Source organism: Manacus candei, unplaced genomic scaffold (assembly GCF_025592945.1).
Source record: "Manacus candei isolate 608988 ecotype Guabito, Panama unplaced genomic scaffold, ASM2559294v1 h1tg000165l, whole genome shotgun sequence".
Taxonomy (NCBI): Eukaryota; Metazoa; Chordata; class Aves; order Passeriformes; family Pipridae; genus Manacus; species Manacus candei.
In genome coordinates, this window is record NW_026138213.1 from 18921 (window position 1) to 39178 (window position 20258).

The window sequence follows — 20258 nt, forward strand, 5'->3', positions numbered from 1 at the left end:
CTCTCCCTCAGTTCATTTCTTGCACAGCCAGAAGTTTCTTTATTAAAAAGCTGAATTAAGTGCACTGGAGCAGGAGTGAAGGACATGGGAGATAAATAATATGTGTGGGCTTATGAATTGCTTATCAGCACAGAACAAAGTGTGATTAGGAGTTGGTCTTTTAAGGATCCAGGAGCCATTGTTTTTGTGAGGAATTGCCAAGTGAGTCATGGCCCAGAGCTCCTTGAAGACAAGGTCGAGTGCTGCTCCAAAAGTTCCCATGGAAATCTATTCTCTGGGAACAAAAAAAAAGAAAAAAAATCTCACAGGCCTTTGGTTTAAGGGCAACACTTACAAAATCCCTGTGCAAAGTTTTTGACTGAAAGATCCACAGTCTGTTGTGTAAATAGTATCTCCAGTGTTAAATACAAATTAAGTTTCTTAAGTATCCACCGGGATCTGTAAAGTTCCTTCTTGATGTGGTTTGTTGGTTTGTTTTGTTGGGTTTTTTTTAACATTCAAGCCAAATTATGGGCTTGAAAGTTTTTTTACAAAAGGTGTAAAATTCAACCTGGAGAGTTTTGTGAAGTTGTAAAACTTCATGTAAAACTCAGCCTGGAGAAGAGAAGGCTCCAGGAGGAACTTACAGCTGCTTTTCAGGGCCTAAAGGGGCTCCAGGAGAGCTGGAGAGGGACTGGGAACAAGGGATGGAGTGACAAGACAAGGGGGAATGGCTTCAAACTGCCAGAGGGCAGGGTTAGAGGGATATTGGGAAGGAATTCTTCCCTGTGAAGGTGGGGAGGGGCTGGGATAGAATTCCCAGAGAAGCTGTGGCTGCCCCTGGATCCCTGGAAGTGTCCAAGGCCAGGTTGGATAAACTTGGAGCAACCTGTGCTGGTGGAAGGTGTCCCTGCCCATGGCAGGGGGTGGCACTGGATGAGCTTTAATGTCCCTTCCAACCCCAAACCATTCCATGATGATTTCATGTATTTGAAATTAAGCTCTTTCACAGTGTTTGCTGTTTGTTAAACCCACCTATTCTGTGTCAGGGTGAGGACACAAAGTGGAAGGTTTGGGCTGGATTGTCGCTGCCAGCAATGTCATTTCTCATGCTCATATTGATTATAATACATTTTTTGGTGGAATGAATAGGAAGCAGGACAGAGGACAGATGTTCTCCCAACCTTTGCAGCTGTGCTGTGGTATTCCAGGATGGAGAATCAGCTGTGTGGGTGGATCCAACCTCAGCTGCTGGAGGTGGAAACAAGGCAGAACACACTGGCTGTTCCCAAGATCAGTCAGGAAGGAGAAGCTGCACACATTCCCTGCTGACACTGGCAGTGGGAATGTGTCCTGGGAAGAGAGCTGGGACAGCACAGGGCAGAGTGCCAGGGAAGGGCTGTTTGCTGAGAGCAGAGCCAGGGCCAGGCTGGGTCTCTGCACAGGGCCTGCATTGTCCAACCAAAAATTATTTATTATCTATTTCCTTGGGGGTTTTTAGCTCCCTCCCTGCTTCTCTCCCGTGCCTGCTGTGTCTGAAGTGTTTTGTTGCTCTCAGATTCTGGCTCTTGCAGAGTGGTTCTTGTGTCCAGTTTAAGGGTTAGGAAAGGGCTGGAATAATTCTGGTCTGTTGTGCTGGAGGAAACTTCCACATGTGATTTACTGCTTCTCTTTTGGGGGCACGTCACTCCCCAGTTTTACTTTGGAATTTGTTAGCCAGAGGAAATGCTGGAGCTGTGGTGACATGGGACAGTGAAGGAGTTGGATTCACAATTGTGGGAGCTCAGGGGAGGCAGTTCCTTGGGAATTCCACAGCTCTTGCAGGACACAGCCAGGCTTTTTGGGGGTGGAAGCTGTGCCTGCTGCCACATCAGCTGGGTATAAACACTGTGCCAGGGCCCTGGGACTTTCTGAGGGAGAATCCCAGAATGGTTTGGGTTGGAAGGGACCTTAAAGCCCATCCAGTGCCACCCCCTGCCATGGGCAGGGACACCTTCCACCAGCCCAGGTTGCCCCAAGCCCTGTCCAACCTGGTCTTGGACACTTCCAGGGATCCAGGGGCAGCCACAGCTTCTCTGGGCAACCTGGGCCAGGGCCTCCCCACCCTCCCAGCCAAGAATTCCTTCCCAATATCCCATCAACTGACATACTCTGTCAGTTGGAAGCCATTCCCCTTGTCCTGTCACTCCATCCCTCGTCCAAAGTCCCTCTCCAGCCTTCCTGTAGCCCCTTTAGGTACTGGATGACAAGAACTCTTGAGAATTCATTTGTGTCCTGGATAATTTTAATTGATCCCAAGTCTTGTAATGTCACCCAACGTGCAGACAAGTGTAAAAAACACCTGACAAGTGACACACATTTGCAGTTGACTTTCCCAATGAGAACCAAACAGATCCCCATGGAATTTGAAGTGAACCTTCAGGATACCAAAGTGCAACCTTGGCTGTCTCCAGCAGTGATTCCATCAGTAAATCCACGACTTGATGCCATCCCAAAGGCCAGGATTTAGCACGGGCAGTGCTGCCCTGGTGCATGGAAGGAACCACACACAACTGGTGCAAAGAACACGAATTTGTGAGGGAAAGAACTTCTGAAGAGGGAGAGCAACCCCTCAGAAACTAATTTAAAAATATCCTAAAATCCCAAAAATCTATCTAGGAGGGGGAAAGGCAGGTGGGCTCAAGAAAATAAAACAGTATATTAATGTAACACTTGCTGGAGGTCGTTGCTCAAACAGTTTCCATCAAAATCTGAATGGTTTCTCTTCTCTCACCTTGAGGGACTGAACAGATGGATTTTCCTTGATTTTGTTTTTTTCCCCACCTACTTTGAACTACCAGGATTAAGTTCTGCCTGCTTGTTAAATGGAGAGGGAAGGGAAAGTTTGGGAAGGGAAGGGAGAAGGAGAAGGAAATGGAGGGGAGAAGGAGAAGGGGAAGGTTTGGGAAGGTTTGGGAAGGTTTGGGAAGGGAAGGTTTGGGAAGGGAAGGTTTGGGAAGGGAAGGTTTGGGAAGGGAAGGTTTGGGAAGGGAAGGTTTGGGAAGGGAAGGTTTGGGAAGGGAAGGGAAGGGAAGGGAAGGGAAGGGAAGGGAAGGGAAGGGAAGGGAAGGGAAGGGAAGGGAAGGGAAGGGAAGGGAAGGGAAGGGAAGGGAAGGGAAGGGAAGGGAAGGGAAGGGAAGGGAAGGGAAGGGAAGGGAAGGGAAAGGAAGGGAGAAACTGAGGTTGAATAATATGTTTCCACAGTATATGAATCCTTGTAGGGCACAGAAACTGAGGTTAAGCAACGCTTCCACAGTCCCTGAATCCTGGTGGGGCGGGATCACGTATTTTCCTTCCCAGGTGCGATTTCCTCGTCCCTTTGGTTCCAAATCCCGCACATGAACCTTCTCCCGAGCCTTTTGCCGCGAACAGAGGGCTCCTCATATCGACCCCGAGCCCGCTATAAATGCGACAACCGACGCCACGGGAATCTGTGTCTACAAAATTCCTTCAAATCCGCCTCTCCCTCAAACCGGCCGGACCGGGAGCACAGCCGGGACACGGGAAGCGCTGACACTCGCGTTACCTGCAGGGCAGGTCACGGCCCTCGCTGCGGGGCGGGGACAGCCGAGCTTGTCCTTGTTTTCAAGCCGTCCGAGGCCGGTGCGGCGGGACAAGGGAGCGGTGCCGATTATCCCGATGCTCCCGACGCTTCCCGGGGCTCTCCCGGTTGGAGCGGCCGCGGGGGGAGCCGCCCTTCCCGCCCGCGCCGCCAGGGGGCGCCCGGCGCTCCGACCGGCCATCGGGCTGTACCATTTCACCGCGGAGGGGGAGAGCGGGGTGACAGGAGATCCGCTGCGAGCGGTACCGCTCAGCGACACGACAGCGGGTGACACCGAGAGAAGGGTAACAACGACAGCGGGTGACAGCGAGAGCGACCGCGGCGCAACGGGGACACCTGGAGCCGTGCTACACTGGGCTGTGAGATGGCGCCCCCCGCGCGGTGCGGGGTGGTCTCGCCCCGCTGCGGCCCTGGCGGCGCGGGCGGGGGCGGTTTTCCAGAGGGGCCGTTTCCATAGGGATCCACTGCGGGAGCCGCGCCCGCCCCGCGCCGGGACCGCGCCGGGACACGTCACCGCCACCGCCCCGGGACCCAGCGGGGCCCTCCGCAGGTACCGGGAGGGAGGGGAAGGGACTCGGCTGAGGGGGATCCCGCTCTGTCCCGGGGGTGACTCCCTGGCACGGCCCCGGCAGGTGGGGATGGGAATGCGAATGGGAATGGGAATGGGGACGGGGACGCCGGAGGGGCAGCGCCGGTGCCTCGGGAGCGCCGCATTCACCTCCCCGAATCCCCGAATCCAGAAGGGTTGTGGTTGGGAGGCACCTCTGGATTTGCCCAGTCCGACCCCCCCCGGGCAGGGTCACCTGGGGCAGGTGACACAGGAACACGGGTGGGTCGGGAATGTCTCCAGAGTGGGAGAATCCGCGCCCTGCCAGGCTCCCCAGGGCACTGGGCACGGCCCCGAGGCTGCCAGAGCTCCAGGAGCGTTTGGACAACGCTCCCAGGGACAGGGGGGGGATTCTTGGGGTGTCCTGGGCACCCTTGGGTGATCCCGGTGGGTCCCTCCCAGCTCAGGATATTCCGCGATTCTCCCTGGATAACCTGCTCCAGGGCTCTGCCCCGCTCCGTGGAAAGAAGTTCTTCCTCGTATTGAGGTGGAACTTGTTGTGTTTTTACCATCAGTGCTGGAAGCTGATGAGAAACTATTAACATCAGGATTCACTAAGGAAGTTTGTGACCCAGGATTTGGGAGGTGTGCCTGAAGGTCGCCGGCAAGTGGCTTTTGTTTGGCTTTTTTTTAACTGTTTATATTTGTTTTTAATCTTCCTGCCTTTGTGTCCGAGCCCAAACACGATCTGTTGGCCATGTTTAGATCACTGGATTCTGTCAAACCTCGCTGACATCTGGCAGCTGAGGTGCATGGCCATCAATCCACGCCAAAGCATTCCATCCATCCCTGCTTTTCTGCTTGGGAATACACCATTTACCTGTCCTTTCACTGCAAAATCCAAATACAGTGTCTTAAGAACTGAATGACACATTTTTTTTTCCCCCCTAAATGAAGTTTTGTTAGTTGGGTTTTTTTTTCTTTTGGGTAATACATTCTCTTTTACCCTCAGAAACGAATTAGATTTTACTTAAATGGCTTTAAACCGGGAGAGAACAGGTTTAGATTAGAAATAAGGAAGAAATCCTTCCCTGTGAGGGTGATGAGGCCCTGGCACAGGTTGCCCAGAGAAATTCCATCCCTGGAAGTGTCCAAGGCCTCGTTGGACAGAGCTTGGAGCAACCTGGGATATGGGAAGGGGGTGGAACTGGATGATCTTCCCACCAAAACCACTCTGTGATAAACACACCAGGTTTTAATGCTCAAAAAAATGCTCTGGGACATGATTTTTATAGGATATTTAGAACCTCTTATATTCTGCTGATAATTGGGTCGATTCCTGTTCTCTGAGTGGTTTTACAGCATTTCCAGATCTGATGTGTCCTGTCAGCAGAACTGCTGCCCCATTCCAGGGGATCCAGACAAATCTCCTGTTGAAGGAAGTGCCAGCAGCCCTGACTTGGCAGGGAGCTGCTGGAATAACTTCCTAGCTCATGCTTTGATCTAAAGAGTATGAACACAATCCAGTGATTAAGGTACTTGGATGAGATGAGGGAAACAGGGTTCCATTTCTTGCCCTGGCAGTGTTTAATATCAGATTACTCCTGATTTTTGCTGACAGTATCTTGCAATTTTCCACTTTGTATTTTCCACTTTGTTGGGTTTTATGGGAGAATTGACTTTTTTTTTTTTTCTTTTAAATCCTTGTTGGAGCAAGAAGAGCTGTATCCCAGATAAATGGTTTACCCTGCAGGGCAGTGGGTTTTTCACTCTCTCTGCTGCGAGAAGCCCTGCAAACATCTTGGGAAAAACAAAAATTAAACCCTCACTGTAGGCAAACAGACAAACCCAACCAACCAAATCTGGCCCTGATGACACTGTGTGATATTTATTTTTTTTCCCCTAGAGGTGGATCTAGTTTGGATGGCACAGGGTGGTTGCACTGGCAGTGGCTGAATCCTCCTCAGGGGAGTGCATTTAAAATCCTTTCTCTTTTGGGGATTCATCAGGCATTTTTCTGAGAGTTTCCTGCCAAAACTCCTTTATTGATTTAGTTATTGTTGTGTGTTGCAGTTAATGGAGACCTGCTCTAAAAGAATATAGGTGTATTTTTGTGTTCTAACCACAGGGAAGTGAACGCAGATGTCTTTCAGAAACATTAAATATTTTGGTTTTGAGCTGTGCTTTCTCTTCTCCATCAGTGATGTAGCAGGGATTGACCTAAACCTGCTGTTCCTAAACCTAAGCATATTTAGAATCTTCCAGAAGAATATTTTTATATATTCTATCAGGAGAACTGGTGTCAGAGGTAACAAAGGAGTGAAGGAATTATTTTTCAATACAGAAAATCCAACTGTGCTCGTTTTCCACTGTTCTAAACCAAGGTGTATGTTGGATTTTTAACCTAAATGCCTTGCAAAATATGAGAAAATGAGATCTGAACAACTTATTTTTCCTCCCTAAAAACACGGGGACGCTTTTTTTGTCGAAATAAGGAAGATTAAAATGCGTGGCTGAGCTTTTTTGGCACCACACCTTGGTCTGGTACTGGAGCATCTGCTCCTGCCAAGTTGAGATGCAGAGCCCTGAGAGCTCCTTCTGCTGAGAGGCCCTTGAGCAGGATTCCTCTGGAAAGCTGCATTTTGAGATGGAATGTTTCCCATTCCACGCTGACCTTGCAAAGCTCGGCACAGATAACGAGTTATGAAAACTATTTCCTTCTCCTCCTTCAGTGGGGGAGACTTTGTCATCCTTCCCTTTGTTTTTGTGGGACATCCACGTGCAGGGGAGGGGAAAAACACGGTGCATGAGTAGGAAAATGTGACTGCAAAGCTTCCAAAAGAGGCACTGGGGAGTTAAAAATAATTCCCTGGGCATGACTCTTAACTTTGTGTTTCAACTTGCTCTGCTGACCTGTTTATTGTGCTCTGCCAGGGCTTCTGCATATTTATTGTTATCTTACAGTACTTTTGAGTTTGCCAGAGCTGAAAATGTGGGTTATTTTTGTGACTCTTTGCATGTTTTAGTTCACCAGGAGGTTCCACCTTGCTATGAGAACCAAAGATGGATCCAGAAGAGCAGGATTTGCTGGGGGATTACAGATACAGGAATTATTCTTCAGCAATTGAGAAAGCTCTGAGAAACTTTGAATCATCCAGTGAATGGGCAGATCTGATATCTTCCCTTGGCAAACTCAACAAGGTACAGGAAAAATTTTTTGTATTTTTTTATTATATTTGTATTGTTCTTAACTTTTCTGTGACTTCTAATGCTTTGCAAAATTAAAAATTCACTCCAGAAAAATATAAGTTTATAAAGAAAGGGTATTGGAAGCAGTATATTTTATATAAATGTGAGAAATTCTGGTGAAACCAACAGAGCTTTCCTTCAAATGGTGTTTTTTTCCCTTTGTACAGAGAATTTAATTTTTGCATCCAAGAAACCTCGGGATGCTGGTTACTCACTTCAGAGCAGCTGAAAAGCTTTTATATGAAACAGGTCACAAGTTTTAGAGTGTTTTTTCTGACTCAAAGCTTGTATTTAATGATCCCATTTCCCTGACCATGCCCTTCCCTTGGATTTGAGGGAATGATTGATTAGGTGATGTCTTTTGTGTGACCATGGAGTGAGAGAGATGGGCAGAAAGAAAGGAAAAGGCTTTATTGGAAAACACTTGGGATGTGTGTCCTTTCCTCCTGCCCAAGAAACAAGGTGCATGTTTTTTGTGTCCCTTTTGGTCTCTCTTGATATAAAACTCCTCCTCAGTGTATGTGGGGTGAGTAGTTACAGTCCTTGAGGAAATAGGGGTGGGAGGAGGCAACTCCTGCAGAACTCGGGAGGAAACATCTGTTGTTCCCTGATGGAGCCTCACAGCCCCTGCTGTCTTTGCTAACCCTTAATTCTGCAGGGTTTTCAAGGGGAAGGAGAATCCATAGAATTCATGGAGCCATGGAATAGCTCAGGTTGGAAGGGACCATAAGAAGCATCAAGTCCAAGTCTCTGCTCCCTGCAGGACAACACGAAACTCAACCACATCACTCAGTGTCATCCAAACCCTCCTGGAGCTCTGGCAGCCTTGGGGCCGTGCCCACTGCCCTGGGGAGCCTGGGCAGTGCCCACCACCCTCTGGGGGAAGAACCTTGTCCTGAGATCCACCCTGAGCCTGCCCTGTCCCAGCTCCAGCCCTTCCCTGGCTCCTGTCCCTGCTCCCAGAGGTCGGAGCTGCCCCTCAGGAGGAGCTGCAGCCCCCACTGAGCTCTGCCCTGGGGCTCCTCTGCTCCAGCTGCACCAGCCAAGTGCCCTCAGCCCCTTTTAATCTTGTCCCTGAGACTTTTCACCATCTTGGTCACCCTCCCCTCAGCACACAAATAATTTGATGTCCCAAAAGTGCCCCCAGAGCAGAGCAGGACAATCCTCTCCCTCGACCAGGACATGGTTGTCCCTCCTGGCTGCCAGGGCACTGCTGGCTCTATTTCAACTTGCCATCAACCCAAACCCCCAGATCCTCTTCCCTGGTGCTGCTTTCCAGCCTGTCATCCCCCAATTTGTGTGTTTAGCCCATCCCAGGTGGATAATCCAACATGTGCTCTTATGAAATCACACACAGTTGGTGATTGCTCAGCTCTCTGATCTGTCCAGATCTCTCTGCAGGACCTCTCTACCCTCCAGGGAGTCAGTGGCTGCTGCTAGTTTAGTATCATCAGGAATTTAATATTATCACCAATTCCTTCATCCAGATCATTTATAAAAACATTAAAACACACTGGCCCTAAACCCCTGAGCCCTGGGGAAGCTCCACTGGTGACCAGCCACCAACTTGATGTCACCCCATTGACTGCAACCCTTTGAGCCATTTGTTCAGCCAAAGTGGGATGGATTTGTCCACCTCTGTGCTGGGCAGGTTATCCAGGACACTGTGAGAGCATCAAAAACTCGGCTAAAATCCAAAACTGGGGTAACATTTGCCAAATGGAGGGGTTTTTTTAAGAGCAACCATGTTTTTCCCTCTTCAGAGAGGTGAGAAGCTGAAGCAGGAGTTACCCAGGAGTTACTCTGGAGCAGGAGTTGCACATTTCTACCTTCACTATTTCATCATGATTCCTGTTGAGTCAAGAGCCAGAAGCCTTCAAAATGCTTTTCTCAAAAGGGAAAATATGAAATAATGAGAGTGAGGGGTAGGCTTTGATCTCTGATCTCGGCCTAGATGAGCACACTGAACTGCTTAACACCTGTCTCAAACTCTTATTCAGGTGCAAGAATTGCCAAATACATGGAGCAGCATAGTAGGAACCAAGGGAAAAAGCTTTTAACTGATCCATCAGTCCATCTGCTGTGGTATTTTATGGACTTAATCTTTTTAGGAGCTTAAGAATGGGTAGAGCAAATCATCCCCAGTGTTCATCTGTGTCTGTGTGTTATCTGAAAATGAGGATGATGTGGCAGGGGAGTGAGTTGCCAAAAGGCTGAAATAAGATGTCAGCAACTGTTCCCTTAACTCTTGTGATTACTTGGTCTCTTACATCCTAAAACATAAATATTGGTGGGTTTTGGCAGTGCTGGGGGAGGTGTTTTTAACATAAAAACCTAATTTTTTCCTGCAGTGAAGGTGAACGAGCAGGGAGAGAGGCTGGGCAGGAGAGAGGAGATCAGCAGTAAAAATGGTAAAAATGTAATTATTGTGTTATATTAAGGATCCTGGGTGTCAGGATGTGCAGGGATAATTGGCATTAAGCACGTGTGAAGGTGCTGAGAGAGGGAAGGACAAAAGAGAAGGAGTAAGTTGAGTTCCAGAAGTTCTTCCCCTCCTTCCAGAGCGGCGTGGAAGATGTTCTTGCCCACGAGGGTGCAATATTTTGGGAGGCTTTTCCTCCTGTGGGCACTATTGAGACACACACAGCACCTCTCTGTTATTTCTACAAATCAGGAGCTCAGTAGAATTATCCTTCAGGTAATCCAAGATCTGGAGGAAGCAACACAGGCTCTTGCTCCTTAAAGATGAGGTCAGAAGAGCAGAGGGAGCTGCTCTGGATCCACTCTGGATCCTTCCAAGTGGCCTTGGAGCTTTTGCTGCTGCTGAAAAGATCCAACTCTGCTCCTTCTCCCTCTTAACTCCTTGACAGTTGGACTCAGGATAAACTAAAAGTTGTTTTTTACAGTTTCTCTGTTGCTTCTACAGCTCTAAATGATGTTTCACAGTGGCTTCCAGAACCAGGGAAAAAAAACCCAGAGGAGCCAAGTGACTTTAATCTGAATGTTCAACTAAATGGGGCAGTTTGTAGATCTGCAAAGATTTTATTTTGTCATTTGAGAGAGGTGAACCTTTATTTAACTTGACAGGGCTTCAGTGCTGACAGCTTCACCTTGAATTCTTTTTAGACAGGGAGAGGAATAAGGGGGTTTATTTTTTTTATTTTTATTTTTTTTTGGTTTGTGACTCATCTCTTGCTGTTTAAAGTAGGTCAGAGGAACCTTGTCCTAAAATTCTGTGTGTCCCTCCCAGGTTTTATGGGGAGCCTGAGGTGAGTTACTGCAGTTTGACCCACGTTTTTTGAGCTGACCTGGGATTTTTAAGGTCAGGGAAGATGAAAATTCCCTGCAGTGGTAAAAAAAGAGCTGCAGATACCAGGTGTGAACACGAGGGAAGGATTGGCAGGAATTTATTCTACACCCCAAGTTTGTAAGGGAAAGGTTTTGGGGGGTTTTAATTTCAGTAGTTGAGGTCGTGATGCATCATTATGGGGAAGGAGAAACAGTGGAAAGTAGAGTTTGTAAATAAGAATATAAAATAAGGTTTGTAAATAAGAATATAAGTAATTTTTATAAATAAGAATATAAATAATATTTATAAATAAGAACATGCATGTGGTTATTATTTATAAATAGAAATATTTATAAATAATATTCATTATTATTTATAAATAATATTTATTTATTTATTATTTATAAATAATATTTATTTATTATTTATAAATAATATTTACTTATTATTTATAAATAAATAGGCAGGTGCAACTGGGTGGATCAAACAGGCAGGAAATATGGATGTTAGTGTTTTAAGGAGGGTTTCAGCTTCATTTTCAGTGAGAAATAACTTCCATACCTTGATCAACTGGAGGGATGGTGTCTTTTTAAACCTAGAAATAGGTGGTGGTTCATCTTAGGTGGATGAATAAGGAGTAATTATTGATAATGAATAATTCATTCATTATCAATGAATGCTTTTAACATTGTTTTCTTCTCCAAAATGCTTCTCAGAGTATAAACAGAGGTTGCACATTATATAAAATACATATGAAAGTGTCAGGGAGGGGGAACTTCAGGCAGTGGAGAGGTCGGAGATGTGATGAAGTTGGGAAAATCCAAGTGCATTGTTTGCCCTGGGGTTTTTAATCCAGATTATTGACATTTATTTTCCAGACATTTTAACTCTGGCTGCAGGCAAATAGTAGATCAGTGGCACCATTTGTAAAATGAAGCAGAAAATAGTGGATTCCACAGCCTGCTTTTGGAAGAAAAGGAGGGGTTTTTTTAAAAAGTCTCTGGAATTTGTGCTGTGGAGGCCCTGGCCCTGGTTGCCCAGAGAAGCTGTGGCTGCCCCTGAATCCCTGGAATTGTCCAAGGCCAGGGGGTGGAATGGGATGGCCTTTAATGTCCCTCCCTACCCAACCCATTCCAAGATTCCATGATATTTCTTACCCTAAATAAATAATATTTGCTCTAAAAGAGCACTTTCAAGCTGCTTTTTATCCTTGGGCATAACCCAAGGGTGCACATGCCTAGGTTGTAATAACAACACCAAGTTTTAATCTTTACTCTGCAATTTCAAAGTCTTTTTTTTTTTTTAGAAAAAGGTAACTTTCAGTAGAAAAGGAGTCTGTTATTTTTTGTTTCTGGGGGGGGGGATATTTTTTTGCCTCAGAAGGGGAAAGCAAGGCCCAAAAGTCCTTGCAGCTGCACAATTGCTGTTTGTTTTTCCCAGTAACACTCCATGGCACAGTCTGGCTGTTCTTGAGGGGAGAAAAGAGCAGGATTCTTCTGCAGCAGATTTAATGAGGGTGGCCATTAATTAAAGCAGTTGCTTCACAGGGAGAGCTCAGACTGCCAGGGCTTCCCACCCACTGCTGCCTGAACTACAGACACAAACACCACTTGCTTTCTGCTGAGGACAATATTTATATTTATTTATTTATTTATTTATTTATTTATTTATATGTATTTATTTATATATATTTATTAAATATATTTTTATATATTTATTAAATATATATTTATAGTTATATTTATTACAATACATAAAAATATATGTTTATATTTATATTAATTATATATCATTATTATATTTATATATTCATATATTCATATGTTTGTATATTATATATTTATATTCATACCATATATATCTATATTATATTTTATATATATGTATATGTATATATTTATATATATTTATTAAACATATATTTATATTTATTACAATATATAAAATATATGTTTATATTTATCTTAATTATAAATAATTATTTTATTTATACATATTCATATATTCATGTTTGTATATTATATACTTATATTCATATAATATATATCTATATTATATTTTATATATTTTATGTATATATTTATATATTTATTAAATATATATTTATATATTTTTAAATATATATTTATATTTATGACAATACATATAAAAATAAATATGTTTATATTTATGTTAATTATATATAATTTACTATATTATATATATTCATATAGTTGTATATTATATATATTTATATATATATTAATATTAGATTTTGTATATTTGTATGCATATATTTATATATATTTTTTAACTATATATTTATTAAATATATTTTTGTATTTATGACAATATATAAAATATATATGTTTATATTTATATTAATTATATATAATTTATTATATTTATATATATTCATATATTTGTATATAATATATAGTTATATATTTTATATATCTATATATAATATATATTTATATTTGTAGAATATATATTTATATTATATTTTATACATTTTATATATTTATATTTCCATAATATGTTTATATTCTATTTTATATATTTATTTATATTTTATATATATTTATATATTTATTTTATATATATTTATATATTTATATCTCTTATATATTTTTATATATATGTATGAACATACATATTTTAAATATATATTTATATATTACCTCCTCATTGCTTTATGGAACTTCACCACACCCGTGGACAAATGCAACATGCAGGACTGGGCATATTTTATACACATTTTTCCCCCTTTTTAATACAACTCCACCTCCTAGTTTACTCATTTCTCCCAACTTCCTACTGGTGTTTTTTCTGGAAGCTGGAGCTCTGTTTGGAATTCCTTTGGCTTGGAAAACGAATCAGTGGAAAATGGAATCACGGACTCTCCCTCCTCCCCCTGCCCTGTTTTAATGTCTAAAATGTCATTTTAATGTTTTAATGTCTAAAACATTACTAAAGATGCTAAAGAATTGCCTCCTAGCTGAGGAAAAATCTTATAAATGGATGCACTGGAGTTCTAGTTGCTTAAATAAAAGTATTGACTTGATTTGATGGGGGTTTTATCAATTTTTAATGGATCTCTCTGATTTCTGGTGGTGCTCTAAAGCAGGGCAGGGGTTAAACCAGTGACTGTGGAAATGCAAATATTCCTCTGTGTGTGTGTGTGTGTCTGGTTTTGGTGTAAGGCACAGGTGCAAAGAATGGCAAGAGGTCCAAAAATGGACCTTTAAATCTCAATATTGAAGCAACTCTGAGCATCCTTGTGTGTTATTTTAGTGTTGGATCCTGAACCTGGAAGCCCTGGTTTGGGATGGGATCTTCATCTGCCCCCCGTGCCAATGAAACCAGGCTCGTTCCCACACCCACACCAGATCAACTGGTTCTTTTTTTTGATTTTCACTTTTGAAAGCTCAAGGATATTTAAAAATCAAGCTCCTGAACTTTGCCTGTCAGCTCCCAGCAGCTGATGAAGCATTTGGAATTATGTGTCTTATCATGTCACTCTTATTTCATGATAAGAAATCTCTTGGAAGAGATTGGAAAGTGGTTTAAAATCCCTTTATCTGCTGGAAGATCAGACAAGTGTTAACTCTTGGCAAGTGTGGCTCGTGTCCAGTTGTGTGTTTTTTCCACCCGAGCCACAAAAAAGAAGATTGTGTGTTTTTGGAGATGGAAAGTTCATCTCAGAAGCTGAAAATCTCAACATTTTTATTAGGATTTTAGGATATGATTTATGATATGAGTATCATTATAAATGTCTTCAAATCTTCATTCCTCGTTTATATATAAAATATAAATGAATATATAAAATATAAATGAATATATAAAATATATGAAATATAATATAAATATACATTATAGAAATATAAACATATAATGTATAAATATATATAATATATGAATGTATATAAATCAGAAATTTGTCTTCTGATTGCTGAGGGGAAGGAACATAAATGTGGTGTTGTCCTGAGTTAAGTCTCACCTGCTGGAATTTGGACATGGGAAGGTTTCTGAGTTACCCAGGAGAAATAGTTTAAACTGATTTATCCCTGAATATCCACTAGTTTCTAATATGCCTGGAGAGAGTTGGGATTGTTCAGCCTGGAGGAGTTTTGGGGTGACCTGATTGTGGACCTGAAGGAGCTCCAAGAAAGATGGAGAGAGACTATTTCCAAGGGATGGAGGGACAGGACAAGGGGAATGGCTTCCAACTGAGAGAGAGTAGGGTTAGATGGGATATTGGGAAGGAATTCTTCCCTGGGAGGGTGGGGAGGGGCTGGGATAGAATTCCCAGAGAAGCTGTGGCTGCCCCTGGATCCCTGGAAGTGTCCAAGGGCTTGGACAGGGCTTGGAGCAACTTGGAATAGTGGAAGGTGTCCCTGCCCATGGCAGGGGGTGGCACTGGATGATCTTTGATGTCCCTTCCAACCCAAACCATTCCATAATTCCAAATGTTTTCCTCCCTTGTCCCTGATGTTTGGTGAAGGGGAGTTCTTATTTGATGCTGGAGATTGACTTCATATCCTTAGGAAATGTTGGAGCCAAACCAGACACCTCTAGACATTATTTCTCTAATGGATCACATTGTCTGTGTGACAAACAGGGAATGTCCTCATTTTCTGCCTAATTGATATTTAAATTTGAACTGTTGGAATATTAAGATAATATTTGTTCAGTCTGAAGCTTGAGAGGAAAAATATTTACCACTGGCATCCTTTTTATGTAATTAACTTCTTTTCTATATACAGAGGGTGTGGGCAAATACATGCCAAGTATATAAATAGAATGTTTCAAAGTCCAGCTTCCCAGCAATCTTCAAAGTCATTACAAGTATTCAAGATATCAATACTGAATGTTGAAATAATATTACTCATGTAACAAATGGGCAAATCTCTCAAATATCAAAGGTATAAACGAGGTAACTCCACAGATACAACCTGGTTTAGTTACACGTGGCAAGCACTGCTGGATTCTTGGATTCTAATTTTTATTACCCATTAAAATCTGCTCATCCAGGGGAGGGAGGGAAGGAAATGAATTGGCTCCCAGTGGCATCTGTGTGTGAACCAGGATGGGGAGATATTTCTATTTACTGTTGTTGAGTCAATTTTATTACCAGAAGCTCTTTTTTAACAGCTGGTTTTGCTGGAAGGTGATGGGTTTTATCTCCTCCTCTTCCTGCTGCCGAGTGTTCAGCATTCAAGTGACTTTGGGATCATCACTGACCTGGTTTGGGTTTTTTTCCAGGGTTAGTTCCCCTCTCTGCTGGTTTTCCAAAACATTTTCTCAAGCTGAAAACAATTAGGGAGGATAAGACCATGATTCAACCTTGGGGAGAGCCAAGGATTTACCTGAAAGCATCCCAAACTTCCATCTCTTTGTGTTTGCAGACAGGGCCACTGACCTTCAACTTCTCTCTTTGATTGTCTCTGGATTAAAGGGACAACTTCTTTACCCTGCTGACATGCCCTGGTGGCTCTAGGAAAGGAGTAACCTTTCCAAAGAAAGGAGATTTTATTTTTTCCCTGGAAACCTGGCCTGTCTGCAGCACTTTGTGAACCATTCCCTGCCCTGAGGATCTTTTACTTGCACATCAGGACAGTGACAGTGGTTATTAAACTTACTGATTGTTCATGGCTGCTTCCACATGAAAACTCAAATTCTGCTGTTTCAGTGCAACAAAATTAATTTATGACAGAAAACTCTTGAATGGATTTAGCTTTTCCCCATGCTAATAGGAAACCTTTGACCTGCAGTCATCCTACATGTTATATTTTTACATTACAACCATTTATTCTCACCTCCTTTCTCCCACAGGCTCTTCAGAGTAACCTCAAATATTCTCTCCTGCCAAGAAGGCTGATCATCAGTAAAAGATTATCCCAGTGTTTGCATCCAGCCCTTCCCAGTGGAGTGCATTTAAAGGCCTTGGAAACCTATGAAATCATCTTTAAGATCATTGGGACCAAATGGCTTGCCAAGGATTTATTCCTGTACAGGTAATTTTATTTTTTTTTTTTGTCCTAAGGCATAAGTATTTCACAGTCTATTTTAATTGACTAATTTTTGTCTTTTCTTTTGGGTGTTTTTGTTTGGTTTTTTTTTAAAGCTCTGGGTTGTTTCCTCTGCTGGCAAATGCAGCAATGTCAGTGAGGCCTGTTCTCCTGGGCTTGTATGAGAAATATTTTCTTCCTCTCCAAAAGTCCCTCCTGCCTGGTCTTCAAGCCTTTGTCATTGGGCTCCTGCCTGGGTTGGAAGAAGGATCAGAAATTTATGACAGGTAATATCTATTATTAAGTGTTAATTTAAAAGCAACAGGCAGTATTTTGTGTTTTTAGGGAATTCTTAAAAAACCTCTCTCAGATTTCTATGCAGAAAAGTGGATAAAACAGCTTCTAAAAGTGGGAAAATGGTGGGTCCCAAAAAGATGTTGAAGCAGAAAAACCCTTTCCCCTTCTATTTTCATCTCAGGAGGAGAAGAGAAGAGAAAAAGGAGGGTTAAAAATAAATATGCTGAGAGAAAGGAATAAAAACTGTTTCTCAAAGCTCCTCTGAACTCCTGAATAATTAACCTGACTCCCCAAACCACTACTCTGCCAATAAATTCGATTTAAATGTCAGAACACAAGAGAGCAGCTGATTTCCTTCCAGTATTTCTGCATCATTTGACTAAATTTGAAGCAGTGAGTTTAATGGGAACTGCAGGTGAACTTCCAAATCCTGGTTTTATACCTTTCTTCCCTATTCTTGGGGGCATCATTTTCCTCTTTGCCTTGAACAGATGGGATCAAAGACAGGAACTGACAATAAACTGCGAGAAATTTATGTTAAAATCCATTAAATGTTACTTTGTGAAGTGCAAAAACTTACAAGGGGAAGCTTTTCTTTAGTTTACTCATTGTAATAGTTCTGCAAGACCAAGATATCTTGTCAGAAGATGCCTTGGATGGATTTTTAAATTCTTCTTCAGAATTGAGGCTGAACATTTTCAGGATCTTCAATATTAAGGATTAAAATTCCATGAGCAGGGACACCTTCCACCAGACCAGGTTGCTCAGGGCCCCATCCAGCCTGTTCCTGAACAGCTCCAGGAATGGGGAGTTCACATCTCTAATTTTTCTTTGTCCAGTGCCTTCAAAATCGAGCCTGTTGATTTGCAAAGTCCAAATTTTTAGGATAACTTCCAGTTCCCAAGCTGCTAAAATTGCCTTTCAGGGTCTGACATCAGCTGAAATTGCTTCCAATTCAGCTTTTCCCAATTCTCACCATCAATGTTTTGCAGCACCTTGGTCAGGGTTTAATGTTTGCAGGTATTTCTTGGAGAAGTTTGGATAGAAACCCAATTCCAGTGGCTGTGCACAGAAACAAAGGATTGAGTGGGTTTGGTTGTTCCTTTCTGATTGTACAAAATCCCCTGGGCTAGTGGAAGGTGTCCCTGCCCATGGAACTGGGTGATTTTTCAAGTCCCTTCCACCCCAAACCATTCTGTGTCTCTGTGATCAGGAAAGGGCAGTGCTGGTAACACAAAGATAAGAGAATCAAATCATGGAATCATGGAATCATAGAATCACAGAATCAGCTGGGTTGGAAGGGACCTCTGAGATCATCAAGTCCAACCCTTGATCCAACCCCGCTGTGGTTCCCAGCCCATGGCACTGATGCCACATCCAGTCTGTCCTTAAACACCTCCAGGGATGGAGAATCCACCCCTTCCCTGGGCAGCCCATTCCAATGGCTGAGCACCCTCTCTGCAAAGAAATTCTTTCTAATATCCAACCTAACCCTCCCCTGGCACAGCTGCAGACCCAGCCCTCTTGTCTTGCTGATGGTTCCTGGGAAAAGAGACCAACCCCCCCTGGCTCCCCCCTCCTGTCAGGGAGTTGCAGAGAGTGAGGAGGTCTCCCCTGAGCCTCCTCTTCTCCAGGCTGAGCCCCCCCAGCTCCCTCAGCCTCTCCTCACAGCACTTGTGCTCCAGTCCCTTCCCCAGCCTCGTTGCTCTCCTCTGGCCCTGCTCCAGCCCCTCCATGTCCTTCCTGAGGGCCCAGAACTGGACACAGCACTCCAGGGGTGGCCTCACCAGTGCTGAGTCCAGGGCAGGAATCACTTCCTTGGACCTGTTGGCCACCCTGTTCCTGAGCCAGGCCAGGATCCATTGGCCCTCTTGTCCCCCTGGGCACACTCTGGCTCCTGTTCAGCTCCCTGTCCATCCCCACTCCCAGCTCCCTTCCTGCCTGGCTGCTCTCCAGCCCCTCTGGGCCCAACCCAGGGGGCTGCCGGGGGTTGTTGTGGCCAAAGGGCAGGACCCGGCCCTTGGCCTGGTTGAACTTCATCTCCTTGGAATCAGCCCAACTCTCCAACCTGTCCAGGTCCCTCTGCAGAGCCCTCCTGCCTTCCAGTAGATCCACACTCACCCCAGCTTAGTGTCATCTGCAAATTTGCTGATGATGGATTCAATCCCATCATCTAAATCATTAATAAAGATATTAAATTACATCAAATTACATCAGCTCCAGCACTACTTCTGTGGATAATTGCCTTTGCATGGGGCAAAACTGAACCAACAAAGATATCTTTTCTCAAATCCAATATATTTCCCTACAGGACAGATGCTCTACTGGTGAAGCTCTCCCTGCTGATGGGCCAGGAGGTGTTTTATGGAGCTCTCTGGGGCAGTGTCCTGGTCAGTCCATCCATCAGACTTCCTGCTTCCCTCTTTGTGGTCAGCCACATCAACAGGGAGCAGTCTGGGAAGCAGCAGAAGTACATGCTTGGCACAGATCACAAGCTCACAGTAAGTTCATTATCTACCACATTATCTTGCCTTCCCTGCATTGAGTCAGAACAACAACAGGCTCTTTAAAAACATTTTGGAGCCAGAGAAAGAGGCTGAAAGGTCCCTGCTTTGAAGTTGCTTAATACAATTACTTAAATGAAATTTAATGTTGAAGACCAGCTTTTCTGTGATACACTATTTAATGTAGAGTTCCCAAAGTCAGTTCTGCAGGATAATTCTGCAATTTAGTGTCTTTTTATTTTTCCAGTAACATGGGAATCCTCAGGAGGTGGTAGTTCATGTTAACTTGAGGGATGGGATAATTGTAAGGCTAATTAGAGTGCCTGTATATCTGCATTTTGTGAGGCTTCACATCCTGTCTGGTAGCTGGTGGTGTAACTCTGGGATTTTCTGTATTGTTACAAAATCAAGTGTTTCCTAAATATTAACCATTCTTCTAATAGTATCCACAAAAATTGAACTCATTTTGGGTGCAGGGGTTAAATGACTCAGTTTATTAAATTATCCTCTTATTTGAAATAAATATTGTTCACAGGTAACCAAGTTTGCTTCCTTTCCTTCTTGTGATTATTTGATTGTATCTTAAATGTTGTTAAGGAGTAAAAGACTGTTGTTGTTTCCCTTTTGCAGATCAAGTCTCTGTGTGTGTCAGTATTGGATTCCAATGTCCTTGTGCAAAGGAACACTCTGGAAGCAATTCTCTTCTTCTTCCCATTTTACACAGCTTTGGTAAGAGGACTATTTTGGGATTGTCACATGGGAGGTGTGTCCTGTGAAACCAGCCCAGCTCCCACCTCTG

At 43.4% G+C, this 20258-nt stretch overlaps 1 protein-coding gene across 3 annotated transcripts in view; it reads left to right on the forward strand.

Moving 5' to 3' along the window:
• The first annotated feature begins 3917 nt into the window (after nucleotides 1-3917).
• DOP1B (DOP1 leucine zipper like protein B) overlaps nucleotides 3918-20258 on the forward strand; it is a 48719-nt gene continuing 32378 nt past the window's right edge. For 2 of the 3 annotated variants that reach the window (XM_051773031.1, XM_051773033.1), the window contains exons 1-6: nucleotides 3918-4130; nucleotides 7154-7328; nucleotides 16483-16664; nucleotides 16775-16945; nucleotides 19267-19456; nucleotides 20090-20188. In XM_051773031.1, the coding sequence (XP_051628991.1) occupies nucleotides 7191-7328; nucleotides 16483-16664; nucleotides 16775-16945; nucleotides 19267-19456; nucleotides 20090-20188 (780 nt within the window). In that variant the 5' untranslated portion in view covers nucleotides 3918-4130; nucleotides 7154-7190. Of the gene's footprint in view, nucleotides 4213-7153; nucleotides 7329-16482; nucleotides 16665-16774; nucleotides 16946-19266; nucleotides 19457-20089; nucleotides 20189-20258 lie in introns of all 3 variants that reach the window. The other variant, XM_051773032.1, reaches the window with a different exon arrangement.